At 30.9% G+C, this 15,315-nt stretch overlaps 1 protein-coding gene across 1 annotated transcript; it reads right to left on the bottom strand.

Moving 5' to 3' along the window:
* Window positions 1–13,535: 13,535 nt before the first annotated feature.
* Window positions 13,536–14,254, bottom strand: LOC108213643 (mini zinc finger protein 2-like). Its single transcript, XM_017385444.2, has one exon. The coding sequence runs from the start codon at window positions 14,193–14,195 to the stop codon at window positions 13,830–13,832; it is 366 nt and encodes a 121-aa protein (XP_017240933.1). The 5' UTR covers window positions 14,196–14,254; the 3' UTR covers window positions 13,536–13,829.
* Window positions 14,255–15,315: the final 1,061 nt, after the last annotated feature.

The following is a 15,315-nucleotide window of genomic DNA, read 5'->3' on the forward strand; positions in this document are numbered from 1 at the left end:
TTCTTTAAGTAGTAAAGAAGTGAAAGAAGCCTTAAAGAAGAAGGGAAGAGATAAAGTTGTAAGTTCAGACCAAATTCAAAAAAAGGTTTGGTGATCTTTAGTGAATTAGAGGGTAAGAGATGGCTGATTTGTTCAGTATTATACTCATCAATGGCAAGATGCTGATGGTGTCAATTTATAAAGATATATTATAAGATGATGCTTAATCATAGCAACTATGGGGATATTAAAATTCTTATTCATACCCATGAAAATATAATATAAGAGACAGTGATTGAAATTAGAATACGAAGACAACTTGAAGTGACAAAACCATAGTTCAGTTCCATGCCTTTGAAGGTCGAAAAATTGAAGCCATGCATTCACCTCCTTAATTAGACGTCGAATGGAGAAAACACACAATGTAACATGGATCTACACCTAGTATCTATAGACTTGGTATTTATAAACTTAAATAAATCATAAAATCATATCATTTAAGATAGTCTCTTTTGATCCTTTCTCAAATTCAGTTAGAAATATTCTCTAAAATCTTGTTGTTTTGAGGGAGATCCTGTTGATATTGTTAATGGACAAGTTGTGTTCATTTTTCTTATATTGAGTACCCTTGATTCTAAATACATGTTAAGAAAATTAAATTGATATTAATATTATTTCTTTAAAATTTGGGGACATTTTATTTTTCAAGCTAATTCTGTCATGGAGAGAGCCTTAATACTGATTTTAAGTGGCACATTGTTCATGTTTCTTATTAGTACTTCAAATTTTATAAGTATTAATTATATTTTATTTTTATGTTTGTCACATATACATACTCCCTCCGTCCCCTTTTACATGTCCTCATTTGACTTTTGACCAGTCAAATTGACTATATTTTGACTGAAATTTTACATATATCATATAATTCAAAAAATAATAAAAATTATATCATTAGAAAATATATTTAATGTATTTTAATATGCAACTTTCAGATTTCGAAAATAATGAAGATATAATTTGTAATGTTTAGTCAAAATTTGGTCAATTTGACTAGTCAAACGTCAAATGGAGACATGTAAAAAGGGACGGAGGGAGTAACTATGTATATGCACTTCATGGTGGAGTAATCTTGTAACTTCATTTTTTTTTAATAACAAACATACATATCCATGATAATATTATTTAATAGCATAATTAGTAAAGTATTGCATAATTAGGACAATAAAAGGCTAAGGCCTACCTTCCACATATTATCATTTGTTTTGTTATGTTTTATTTTAGTTTTTTAAGGACCTATAAGATCTAGAGTGATTGACACTTTGCACCCTTATGTTTAGGCGCTTTTTCGATTTGGTCTTAACCAATTTTTTTTGACAATATGCACCCTAAAGTTTGAAAAGCGGTTCGCTTTGCACCCCTTTGACCACTCTTCGTTTAATTGAACGTTAAAGTTAACAGATGTAGGGTTTACACTTTGCACCCCATATTTTTAATTTTTTTCATGAGTATTTTAAAACAATTTGAAGCAAAACATTTTTGAAGCTCAAGCCCAAGGCTTTCATTCTTCACATGGACTTCATTGAGTAAACCAGTGGCTGCAGAATAGTCATTGACAATCTCTTTATCTCTGAATTCATTTTTGCAAATCTGTCATGAGCTTAAAATTTCTTCTTGTTATTATAGAAGTTTAACTCATGTTTTGAAATTTACATAATCCTGTTTATTGGAAGCCAGTAGGTATGGAGGTGCACACACATATATTCCGAATTTGTTAACCATAGTCTAACCACCACTCAAGTGGCACACGGTGCTCCTGATCATTTGAAGGACGGGTATACAACTCTGATGAAGTTATAGGATGGCATTTGAAAAGAAAGAACAATAATAATGTGACAGAAGAAGATACAAAATCTCTGCTTCACATTTCTAGCTTTGCATTCAACAGCTCCATCCTCTGAGATCCAGAGAGATGGGGTCGCCCTTCTTCAGTTCAAGACACATCACCAGTATATATTTCACAAATTTCAATTGTAGTCTTCAACTAATATCAAATGCTAAAAAAGTGTAATTTTTCCTTGATAAAGTGCTACCTTAATTTAACTTAATTGATGAGATTCTCAAAGCAAATAAAAGTGTAAAGAATCTCTATATTAGTATACATATTAGAGAATCTTAGAATCTTTGTGTGAGTGTAATATTTTGTAATCTCGTATATATATTTTGTGTGAGTTTGTAGTATTTTGTACAATCAGGCGTTATCAAGTATAGTTCGCGTGCCTTTATTAGTTAACTTGAAAAAAAGAATACAATCAAACAATCTGGAAGATTTGCGGAGAGTTGCTGAGAGTTATAATGCATGTTTCCGTTAGTAAACTTTAAGAGCCTTATCATCATCAAACAAGATTCACAGCTGAATTTGATGATATTTTGCACGTTATGATCACCTTTGTCAAAATCTTAAGGTGGGTATTAGGGATAATGTATCTATGCATCAAGGTTAGAGAGTGGATAATCTCTATCCATGCAATGGTGTACTCCAATCTTGGCTTAGAAATAAGATTCTTAATCATGTGAGAAACCACACATCTAGGTCAGTAAAATATGTTAATATTCAGTTTTTTTACCAAAGTTTATCAGTCAAGTATATAATATATTTTGTTATGCATATGCCTTAATATACAATGTACTAGTTAGCTAGTTCTTATTTCATGACATCTCGGTTACATCGTTAATTATTGTGAGTAGCTAGGGTTCATTAGAATTAGTCCCAACACGAGTTAAACAGGTCCGGTAGCAGTTGCATTTCAAAGGGTAAGGTCTTACATTCATGAAAAAAATATTTTAAAATACTCATGAAAGATATTAAAGTTGTGGGGTGCAAAGTGTAAACCCCACATCTATTAACATTAACGGTCAATTAAACGGAGAGTGGTCAAAGGGGTGCAAAGCGAAACGCTTTTCAAACTTTAGGGTGCATGCTGCCAAAAAAATTGTTTGAGACCAAATCGAAAAAGCGCCTAGACATTAAGGGGTGCAAAGTGTCAATCACTCTAAGATCTAAGGGTGTATTTAAGAAAACAATTAGCATTAAATTATCTAATTTTAAACATCTGCATGCATTTTTGGGATTATGCATGTGCAGTTATATAAAAATCTCCTACGAAGAATCCCTAGTATGGAGTGTTACACCATAGTTACTATTAGTATTGTATCTATTCATTTTATTTTTCTATATTGTATTTTTTTATTCATTATTTTTTTATCACTTGTGCATAATAGAATTACAACTTCCAATCTTGTCACGGCTTTCTTTAAAATAGTTTATATACCGTGGCTATATATATGTTTAGCTTAGTACTTTACAAGTAGAATTCCCTACATGAATTTTTTTGGCTTGTAGATGTGTTAAAGAGAAGTAAGATGGACGTGTGTGTACAAGATGATTTTGATGGATACGTAAGTTTCATGACGATTTTGGCTTTGGTACGAGGAATGAGCTAGGGTGGTGTAATCTTTGAGAATTTGTAATTGCTCATAAATTATGGATTACTCTTCAGAGTTATGTGAGTAATATTCAAATTAATATATTTTGTTCTTATGTGAAAAATAATAAAAATTACAAAGAGTGTAAGGTGCTTCCCCATGATTCATGCATGACATAACATTGTTTGCTAATAATGAATATATGTTTTAGGGGAAAAATAGATGGTCATATATTGAAAATAAGATACATCGAAAATTTTATTGGAAAAACTGTTGGAAAAATTTGAATCTTAAGGAGATGATTCGTTTAGAATAGACTATCATGCATTTTGTTACTGTTAATAAAAATTGAATCAACTAGCACGTAAAATTTGGAATTCGGAATGTTGTTTTATAGATTTACGAGGTGCAACTAATGGAAAGTTCGAGTTTAAAAAAGGCTTGGCGGTGGAATGAAGATATGCATGAGGAAGGGAAATTTAAATAAGATCGTTTTAGAATAATGATAATTAAATTGTTAACAAGAGGAGTAAATTAATTTGAGGAAACATCCATCTACAGATATAAGAGGTGATGTCAAAGGAGTGACTGTAGAAATGAATGATAAGGTGTATGAGGATATATAGAATTGTTTGGATACTAAAGATGGGGGAATAAAAATTATATATTTTCAAAGACTTGATAACGAAGACAACGAGATTTAGGATTTTATAGGTTTATAATGGCCGGTGAAGATGGATATGTCTTGTTTAGTGATGATGATATTCGATGTAAAGTTAATTAATGAGGCGTATATTTATATTGTAGAGACTCGCTACAAGATGAAGTTTATGAACGAAAACGTGATTTTAGTTTAACAACTTCCTTAATTAGGAAATAACAAGGGAGCCCTAAAAAAGATGGATAAAGGTAAAGTTGTAAGTCTAGATCAAATTGAAATAGAGGTTTTATGATCTTTAGATGAAGAAGGTAAGAGATATTTTGCAAATTTGTTCAATATTGTAATCATTATAGCGAGATGTCTGAGGAATGTATGCTTATTATACTGGTGTCAATTAGTAAAAAAAAGGCTGATGCTCATTAGAAAATATTCTAATACTAAACTTCCTAGTCATATCATGAAATTATGAGAGAGAGCGGCTGCAATTAGAATATGGAGACAAGTTGAAGTCGAAGAAAAATAATTCAATTTAGTGCCTCAAGGGTCGACAATGGAGGCCATCCACCGGTTTAAAAAATGAAAAATATAGAGAAATTATATATTGGTTTTATATATATATATATATATATATATATATATATATATATATATGTGGTATTTATATATGGTATTTATACACTTGGCATTTATAGAATTAGAGAAATTATATATTGGTTTTATAAATCTGAAGTTTTGATTTTCACACTTTATATCAAGTTACTTTAATTTTATAACTTGACATTAATGTTTATGTTGATAATAGCCGGTTTTTCAATATCTGCTAACCGAATTTTGCAGGTAATAATAACACTGACAAAACTATGACCAGTTATGTTAAAACAGACTACTGTAAATGCAGAGTCCTAAAAAGAGAAACTACTTCACAGATTTCACTCATAGATTATTTAATTATGTTAGGATTTATATATGTTAATTCTTTGTTGATTATACTTGTTTAGTATAAATTCAAGCTCATTTAAATATTTCAAAAAGGCGTTCTTAAAAGAGTTGGTTGAGACGAATTCTTCAAACTTATTTTTTTAACTTCCAATAATCTCTATATTGTTCCATATTTGTGGGAGCTCATCATATCAATGTTGGAGTGGTTTCAATTCGTATAATTTATGCAATAGAGTTTGAGTTCATTTATTTAACAACATTCATAATATTCTACACTCAAACTAGTCGTTATATGTATTAGTATATATACGGTTATATGTATTAGTATATATACGGCTAATGTCTTTTCAAATAGACAATAACTTAAAGATTTGAAAAGCATACAAATTTCTCTAAATCGAGCTTGAGTGTCTACTATTTAAATATTGCCTTTAAGGAATATTGTTTGAGTTGTAACCATTTTTCTCTATATATTGAATTGCTTGTATTTATGAGTTATTAAACTGAGTAAAGGGTTCTAGATATTGAAAAAGAGAGCTCGGTAGATGACTGTAATTGATTCTACATTACAAAGGGTGCAAAGAAAGAAGGGGGGGGGGGTGGTCTTAAGGAATTCAGAAATTCAAGTAACAGATTGTATTCTATAATGATATGAGAGATGTAGTTTCACCCAAGGACTTATGTTAGGTGCCCTATTGGTGACACTCACTATTTCAAGTTGAGATAGATCTTTACGAAGCATTAGCTTTGAGTCCATATCTATTTACAATTATTATCCATGTCATCACCAAGTTGATGTACCCTAGTATATTCTAATTGTAGATGAGGTAATTTTAGTTGTTGAGATAAAAGAGACTCTCAATGAGGCTTATTAAAAGTTCTTATAAATTATTATCCATGTCCTCACCAAGTTGATGTACCCTAGTGTGTTAATTGTTTGAAGACTATTTAAGGTGAAATTATAGGGATGAACCAAATGGGGAGGGAATAAAATATTGCATGATATTTCTTATTAAATTTTTCTTTATTTTATTTTGTCAAAAAATTATAACTTAGTCATTTTTTTTAAGATATCAATTGTTTATATTTATTAAGGAATAAAGTTACAAATAGCTTTTTGCCCTCCCTCAACCATCTACTTAGGTCAATGACTATATAAAACTCGTCATAATCATATTTTGGATGAACATATAAACTTGGAGGCTAATTATATTTTTTGATACTTTATCGTCACCACCTTTATGCTTTGGGTAAGAAGTATTTCATTTACTTTTGTATTAATTGGATATTTTTTGGCAAACATTAATTTATAAGAACTTTTAATAAGCCTACTAATTTTAATGTAAAATAATTCCGAAACTAATCACTACAACAAAAAAGGGTATTTACAACGGAAATTAAGCCTACAATCCATCGTAAGTTCCAAATTTATGACGGAATAATTCTGTCGTTTTTTGCTCAAGTAATAAGTTCGAAAAAACGTCACAATTTTTCACATGCGTCGTACGGTTACAATAACATCTGTACGGTTGGATCGCCTAAAATAATTTTGGAAAAAATAGTTTAATGTTTCGGGTAAGATTTCATTAAAGGCTGAGTAATTTGACCGCATTTGACTACAAAATACACACACGAAATAAAAGGCTAATTTTTTTAAAATTTATTTTAATCAGTATTAACATGTTCCACTAACATCCGTACGGTCGGATCGTCCAAAATAATTTTTAAATATGGATGGCGGCATTAAAAATGGTTGATGAATTTACGACGGAATTCGTACGAACTTACGACGGAAGACAACATGCCATCGTAAGTTACTAATGTGAAAACGACACCGTTCTCATTTATTCTTTCAATTTAAAAAAATAACAAAATAATGAACTTACGACAGAGACCGGCTTCCGTCATAAGTTACAAATATAAAAACGACACCATATTCATCACCGGAATTTTTTGATTTTTTTCCAATTTAAAAAATATTATAATAAGGAACTTACGACGGATTTGTAAATATGGCGTGAATGATGTTGTGTTTCTTGAAATTTTAGATAAAAATAAAATTAGTTTAATACACCTTTTTTTATAATAATTTATATTCCTTTTCATGTATCATAATAGGGTTTCACTATATATAATATTTTTTTGGTAATATTTTTTTGAACATATTCCAAATATAACAAGTTTACTTAAAGTTATTTCAAATTTCATGATAAATTTACTTCCTTGACATCTTTTCAAGTCATTCAACCAATTTTGTCTTAGTTTTTTTTTCCACCCTACATACAACAATTGTTATTTCTATATGTTATTCTTATTGAAAGTTATAAATCTATTTGTATATGTAATTCGGATTTAATATCCAAAATATTTCAAACATATAACTGTAAAAATGTAGATAATATATTAGAGTGAACACATAACATCTGCCGTTACAAAAAAAAATATTCCTTTCATGTAATTAGCTGGGGGGTTTTGTCAACTTGTTATGGAGAACATGCCATACATGTGAATTTATTTAGCTTTATGTTCATAATTAAAAGTTTAATTTATTATAAAATGCCAAATAATGTATGCAAGTTTGCCAAAACAACAACAAATTGCATAGGATAAACAAAACCGTTTTGAACAATAAGTATGATAAATTAATAGCTACATAAGATCAATTATCTTATATACGATCATCAATAATTGTTTTCCATTATTTTCTTTGGTGTAGGAAATTTAGATTTAATTGTTTAAATAAAGACACACTTTAACAAAGTGAAACTCTCATGATGCTTGCTAAACTAAATCATACAAGACAAATGTGAAGGTTATCATCTACACATACAATAACTCACAAGACATATTCTCTTACAAGACATGTTTTGAATGCTAAATTTAATATGAACAGATAGGAGTTATCCATAAATTTTACAAAGCAACCTAAATAATTATTCAGAGAGAACTGTAACTAGTTTTCTATGAAAACTACGATTACAGCCGCAAGCGCCACAGATAAGAGTGGAGGGGGCTCCCTCCTCCCCGGGAGAAGCAATAAATTCCTGACATCCGTCCACAACATGCCCTCCTGCACCTTGGGCCACATTCTTTCGACATTCCAAGTATGTGACAATAGTAGCCCTGGTGTTAACGAAATTTTCGTTATCACCATTACCTCTCGGATTTAACCTATTCACGGATTCCTCTAAAAAAATTATAAAAAAAAATTGAATTAGAAATATATACACACACAAGTATGAGAAAATTATATTATACATGATCATATAGTTTTAAAATTTAAACTTAATGACTACTATGGAAGATAAAACATCACACTTCTCACAGTGAGATCATCTGGGAGATAATTATCAATAATTCACGTTAAATGACATTGGAGGATGGTACGTTTAGAGGATACCACACGACATTACCTCTAGGATTAGAACTTCTCATGGTTTCTCCTGACAAATTATAAAGAACACTTGGATTAGAAATATATACATGTATATATTATATGAGAAGATAATATTCAACACTTATTTATATGATAGATCTCAACTAAATGGTTATCACATAGATAGATCACACTTCTTAGAGTGTATGATAGGAGATGATAAATTTGTGGGAGGTGTACCTGGCCCCTTGCAAAATGTTAATAATGAAAATCTTATGGGTTATGTCTCTTTTATAGGACTAATCGATATTACCGAGGAGATGATCTATGACCGTTACGGTTTTTTGTTTCTCATGCATAAAATGACATAAAATGACGAAATACTAGTTGTCATCTTATTTAGTTATTTATAATTTCTTTGTTTACATCATTCGATAATGACAAATTTTGTAAGGAATTCGAGGATGTCATAATTGTTATTTTACACCAACTGTGAGAAAGATTGTAGAAGGGGGTTGAATACAATCTTTTACAGATTAAAAGATTCAAGAACAAGAACACATAAAACTATAAATCAGTAAAACACCAAGTATTAAAAAAATACGGGTGGATTGAATGATCCACCCGTGAGATTTTATATTGAAGAATCTGTGGATTGATTACAATTCTCACAGCTGCAGGTTCAACACTTGAACTGTTTCTAACTCTCAGATTTTCTCTCAAGTATTCGAACAAGTTCAACTGATGCTACTAACTTGGTTATATACTCCAAGTTTACAAAGCTTTTAACTAGAATACAAATTATGTACTCTAATCTAAACCATGCTGCACATCTTTGTCTTATGCATGCTTTCTGAGATGTCTTCATCATTAACCATCACCTTGATTTGATCCAGATTGCATTGCATGAGATAAGAATGTTTTTGGCTCTTCTTTATTGTCCTAATCAGGCTTCCATGTCTATTTTAGTGTAATTCGATCCATGTGACTTGTCAGAATTAAGCTCTAGTCACTTTCAATGGATGTCCGCTTCATCAGTTGAAAGTGCCTTCATCCATCGGATCAATTACAGACTTTATCGATCGAATGTTGTTCCAGTCTCATCAGTTGAATACTTCAGCTTCATCAGTTGAACACTTTGTCCTCATCAGTTGAAAGCTTGGTCTTCATCAGTTGAATTGTTACAACTCATCAGTTGAATATCCTTCACTTAGACAAAATTACATGGCACTGGCTATTTATAATTAGCCATCCTATTCTATCCATCTGTTGATAATTCTCAAGGACAAGAAACATAACAACAACTGAATTTTGATAAAGATTCTAAATAAAACATGTTACAAAGTGTTTATGTTATCATCAAAATTATTGATTCCTAACAATAATTCTTTTTTTGTTTCTGATGCATAACATTGCAAAAATAGATGTTGGTATCAATCAAATTGTTTTTAATTTATTTGTCCTGTAGTGACAAATTTTTGAAATCGCTAATTTAAAAGTATGTTAAAAAAATGAATACATGTTAACGAATTAATATATAACAAAGATGTACATAGTCAACATATAAACCGTAAAAAAATGGTTTGGATATATAGAATACATGACCAATTGAAATTGCAGTTTAAATTTTTATTGAGGTAGAATTATAACAAATTTTTCTAAACAGTATAAAACCACACGTCATTAACATAAAGAGATGAGTTTTTGGAAATTCAACACATTTTTCACTTCAAGTGTCGATTACACTTTTGCATGTGGTTTCTAGGTGATTAAGAATACCTCATAAGTTAGTAATCTATGCGATACAAAATGCCTAAATCTTTATCATCCTCTCCATATGTTATGTTCAAAGACAAACGTCAAAAGCTTTCTTCTACCAATGCCCATACTCATTTTCTTTAACTGTTTTATTATCTAAAAAACAATTATAAAAACTATTTATGAAACATGTGAAAATAAATTTAAGGTCATGTTCAAAAGAGAATCATTAGGGAGAGAACTCATACAATCTTTACCTTATTTCAAGTATTACTTATGGTTCAACAGCAAAATTTCACATGCAAAAAATTATCTATGTATTATATTTTAAAATTATTTTCACATACACAACGATGAAAAAATATTAAAAAAAATTATTTAGATTTAGAGCCTAGAAATCTATTTAAAATTTAGGATTCTGCAGCAGAACCTTAGTGGTTCTCTGTTTCTACTTTAAGGACCGGTTCTCTCTAAGCGGGACCCAATAAATTTAACTTAAAAGAAATATAGATGTTATGGTAATATATGGAAATTAAAATTTTATATGTTTTTTTATTAGAGAGACATACTTAGTAAACATGATTTCGACCACTAATCTTGTAAAATAGACAAAAATTCTACGAAAATCAGTTTTCATCGGAGACCACGGAGATGATATAAATTTTTTATTAAAATATTGCAAAACGTATTCTTCCACTAAATATCATTATTTCATGAAAAATCATGTATTATAGTAGAACATGTTTTGTGAGTTGCAAAACATATTTACAGAACATATGTTTAGCAATATTTTGCTTTCAAAACTTACATAATTGTTATGAATTTGTTTTGAATTTCATATGATTTATGAATTTAATTTAGTTTATTGATAAATGGATTTGATTAGGTGTTAGTTTACGATTTGAATGTTAATTAGTTGACAATGCACATTCGTTTGTGATTGGAAACATGGTATATTGGAATGAAATATTGAAAAATCTGAACATAAAAACAAAATTAGGCTCAGAACTAGGTTCGATCGGAATTAAATCAGTCGACGAAAAAGGTCTTACTACTTGTAGTGACATGTGTGTATCTGATAAAAGCTTGAGCACAAAAAATTTCGCATTTTATTAACCACACGTGGAATTATGGACACATCTGATTAATTGCTCAAAAAGTTATTTTGCGTTACGTTAAAAAATATATTAAATTTTCTTATTAATTCTAATTCATCTGGTACAATAAGGGTAGTGGGAGCAGACCACATGCAAAAACCTTAATTAGACGTTACTGTTGTGTTACGGAACTTGGTCGTATAAGTGTTAAAAATTATTCATATAATTATAATTATAATAATTTTTTGTAGTAGTATATATACGGTATTACGAAATTCCATGCACTAAAATGGCCGGTGCCTGGTGGGTATATACATATTATTAAAATAAATAATAATAGTTTTTTTCATTTTACTTAGGTAAATTGATCGAGTTTTGACTAATAATTGTATAATTATTTCTTCAACTTTTAAATTTATAGAAAAATAACTTTTTGTTTCCATTCAAAAATTAATGAATTTAGTTATCGCAAAATCATACAAGATATTATAAGATGGAGAAAGTATATATATACACACTTCCCGCCCCTAACATATTAAATACTACATTTGTTTGTTTAAACCTTTGAAATTTTAAACACAAGCCTGTCTAGAATTTTTTGTGACAAAAAGTAAGCGAAATATTCAGTACACGATGAGCAACTGTTCAGTTGAATCTATATTGATCGCTGGCCTTAGTAACTGTAAAATTATTGAGGAAAAAAAGAGATGAAAAAAGCCCCTGTCAGCTTAGGAGACAAATCTACTAATAGATCACACGCAGATCTTTGCGCAAATAGAATCTGTAGTACAAGGTTTATATACCACTAGTATATATTCTCCCTCAATCTATCAGTCACAACCTGATGAGGTTGAAAGCTACGTTTTGCCATTTATATAATAATTTAAAATGTTCTGGTTTGAAAGCATTATATACGCATGAGCTCTTGTGAAATTTTCGATTAGACTAGACATTTACCTGATTTAAAATTGAGATGTACCCAATGTTTTCAAAGCTTCTTCTCACATGCATTCACAACAATTATCATCAATCTACTCACATGCTAGTGATCCGCCCGGACTTTTCTTCTCAGTACTACATATTTTCTGTTATATACTTGCAAGAGTGTATTATGGACCATATATGAGTTGGAAATGTTACATATTTCAAGTGCTCCATTTATAAAATATAAGTAAATGTTAAATAACAGAATGTTAATTTGTTTCCTTCAGTAATATTGTGGAGTCCTGGGAACATATAAGTATATAGTATGACTGGTTCATTTAAGGGACCGTTTGGATAAACTTAAAAAAGTGCTTCTTGCTTAAATTAAACAGGTGGACTAGAAATAAGAAGTAAGTTAAAACTTTTAAGTGATTAAACGGTTTGGGAAAGAAGTAGAAATCCGGAAACAGAAGCTAGCATTCTCGGATTCTTATAAGTGCTTATGACTTTTTGTACAAACGGGTTAAAAAAGTAAAAAACGGCTTCTTATTTAAAAAAGCCTGAAGAAAGATTTGCAAAACAGACACTAAGTAATTAGATTAATTAAGTTTTATTTCAATTAGTAGCTGTTGTGTGATGTATCATTAGATTAGATTATAGACCAACATGATTAGTCCGTGGAGGGTCCGAAGCCTTCAAATGTAAAACAAGCTGGTCTTTATTAATTAGCCTTTCATGATTAGTCGTTGATGAATATTTAGCTAATATAGTAGCTAAAACTGAATGGTGTGGTGAGATAAAAATTAAGTTGTGCTCTTTCCTATTAAATAATATGGCAATTTCTTGCTGTTTTCATTTGCTTTGTCTGTTGGATATCTCGCTTTCCCTCTCATATAATTGTTACAGGTTGTTGTGGTTTTCCTGTAATTGTACCCAACATCTAACATGAAACTGCTTGCTTACACCTATCTATATCCGTTTAATAATAATTGAACAGCAAAGCGAGAATATTTCTTATTAACAAAACTCAAATTCCATATGTCTGTTCTGTCTAGTTTGTGTGTTATCTGTAACCAGTTCGAAGCTCATATTATATTTATATATCACTTTTTCACAGCCGCCCATAACTGAACAAGATGCTTCATTCCTTGTACCCCGTCTCTCTCACACACACTCTCTCTCTATCTCTATCTCTCTCTCCCTCCCTCTCTCTCTCTACCCCTCAGAACACGACCTTAAAATTTGTACACTAATTAGGAGAACGGCATTTACAATGCACCTGCAGCTTCTTCAGAGCACGGCCTTAAAATTTGTCAAATACAACAACAAGAACTTAATTATTATTTTTACCAATATGCTACTTAACAAATAGACGGACAAAGAATTCATAGATACTTGTAGGCAATTCCTGTTACATATAAGAAACGAGCTATACGTACATCCACGCCGTACACCAAACACAAACTGCAAACAACACTCAGAACACACTAGAGAGATCTACATATATAGTACGCCCTCAATTTAATATAATGGACTATAACAATATATAGTTTTTCTTAATAAAAAAAAAAAAGAAAACAAAAGGGGATGCAATAGATGGGGTAATCTTAGATCAATTTGACGAAGAAGAGTCGCTAACTACCTCAGTTTGAACTTCCCTTCTGTGGAAACTTCGGTGGCAGCCGCAGCAGGCACAGGTAAAGGCAGCTTCCGTCCCTTCCTCGCCACTGGCCAGAAACTCCCTGCATCCGTCTACGGCGTATCCTCCTATGTTTGCTGCATGATTCTTCTGGCACTCTCCATATGTTACCCTTGTCACCGTCGAAGATGAATTCGTGTGGCTCCCGTTATTATTAGAGTCATCCTTCCTCACCACCTTCTTCATGGTCACCGATTCTTCAGCTCCTCCAAAATCTTCGAGAATTGTAGCTCCCCAACACTCGGTTTCTTGGTGTTTATCTGTTTGAGCTGATGGCATGTATATGGGAAGAGGAGAGAACAGAGTAATGTATATTCCACTCCCCAGTGGCTTGCTTGCTCAACCCTAAAGTAGAAGGCCATGTATTTATAGCCAGTTAAAAGATTAATATAAAATAATCAAAATTCTTACCTAATTATTTTGCAACGTTAGGATTGGATCCCATGTTCTCACTTTTGACTGGTATATCATGGGTGCGCGTGTTTCTCAAGTAGAAAAAGACAATGCATACACAAGATTATTTGATAAATTGAACAAGCAATAGCTGTAATAAAAATTAAAAGTTCAAGAAACTTAAATATTCATTTATGAGATTTTTATTTATTTATAAAATTAATTCATTCATTCATATATACACGTCAATAAAGATTAATCAAGATGAGTCTCGAAGCATTCCCATAATAATCGGTTGTCTAAAAAGTGTGTAATTAGGTGTCTAAAAGCTAACCATGCCACTTAGCTAAAATTACACGATGAGTTGTTTCGAATTGATTGTCCAACGGCCTAACAACTAATAATAAGCATCACCACAGACCATTATGCCTTCGTTCGCACCTTTAATCACATTCATTTACATAGTATTCTCGATAAACTTTATTAATTTTCTAGTTTTCTTAATCATTTACTAATTTTCTACACTGTACTCATTCAAATCTGAAAATATCTTCGTTTTTTCATCTCAAAAATCAATGGTAATTGATATCTGTGTATGTCAGCGGCATTTGTCTACCAGATTTCCAGATTTCTATCCCATAATTGTTGGGACACGCTTATTTTTTTTCTGTCCTTGAAGATCTCTTAACGTGATAAAATATCTGACCAGATTTATACTTACACATGTATGAATGAGGTTTTAGTTATGCATATGTAAAAATGGCAGCAATCATCCTCTTTATCTGCTGTGTTTCCAGAAATAGGAGAAAATCTAAAGGTCATGTAGAATCAAGATTTGCACCTTTTTGAGGCAGCAAGAAAGATTTGAATGGGGATACTAGTATCCAAAACTAATCAGAAAAATTAGGTTTACTAGAACATCAGTCATTTAGAAAGTTTCTCCAAACAAATACTCTTTACCCTTATACATGCCCAGTACATGCATGAACTTACTAATCAAGTATGA

Source organism: Daucus carota, chromosome 3 (assembly GCF_001625215.2).
Source record: "Daucus carota subsp. sativus chromosome 3, DH1 v3.0, whole genome shotgun sequence".
Taxonomy (NCBI): Eukaryota; Viridiplantae; Streptophyta; class Magnoliopsida; order Apiales; family Apiaceae; genus Daucus; species Daucus carota.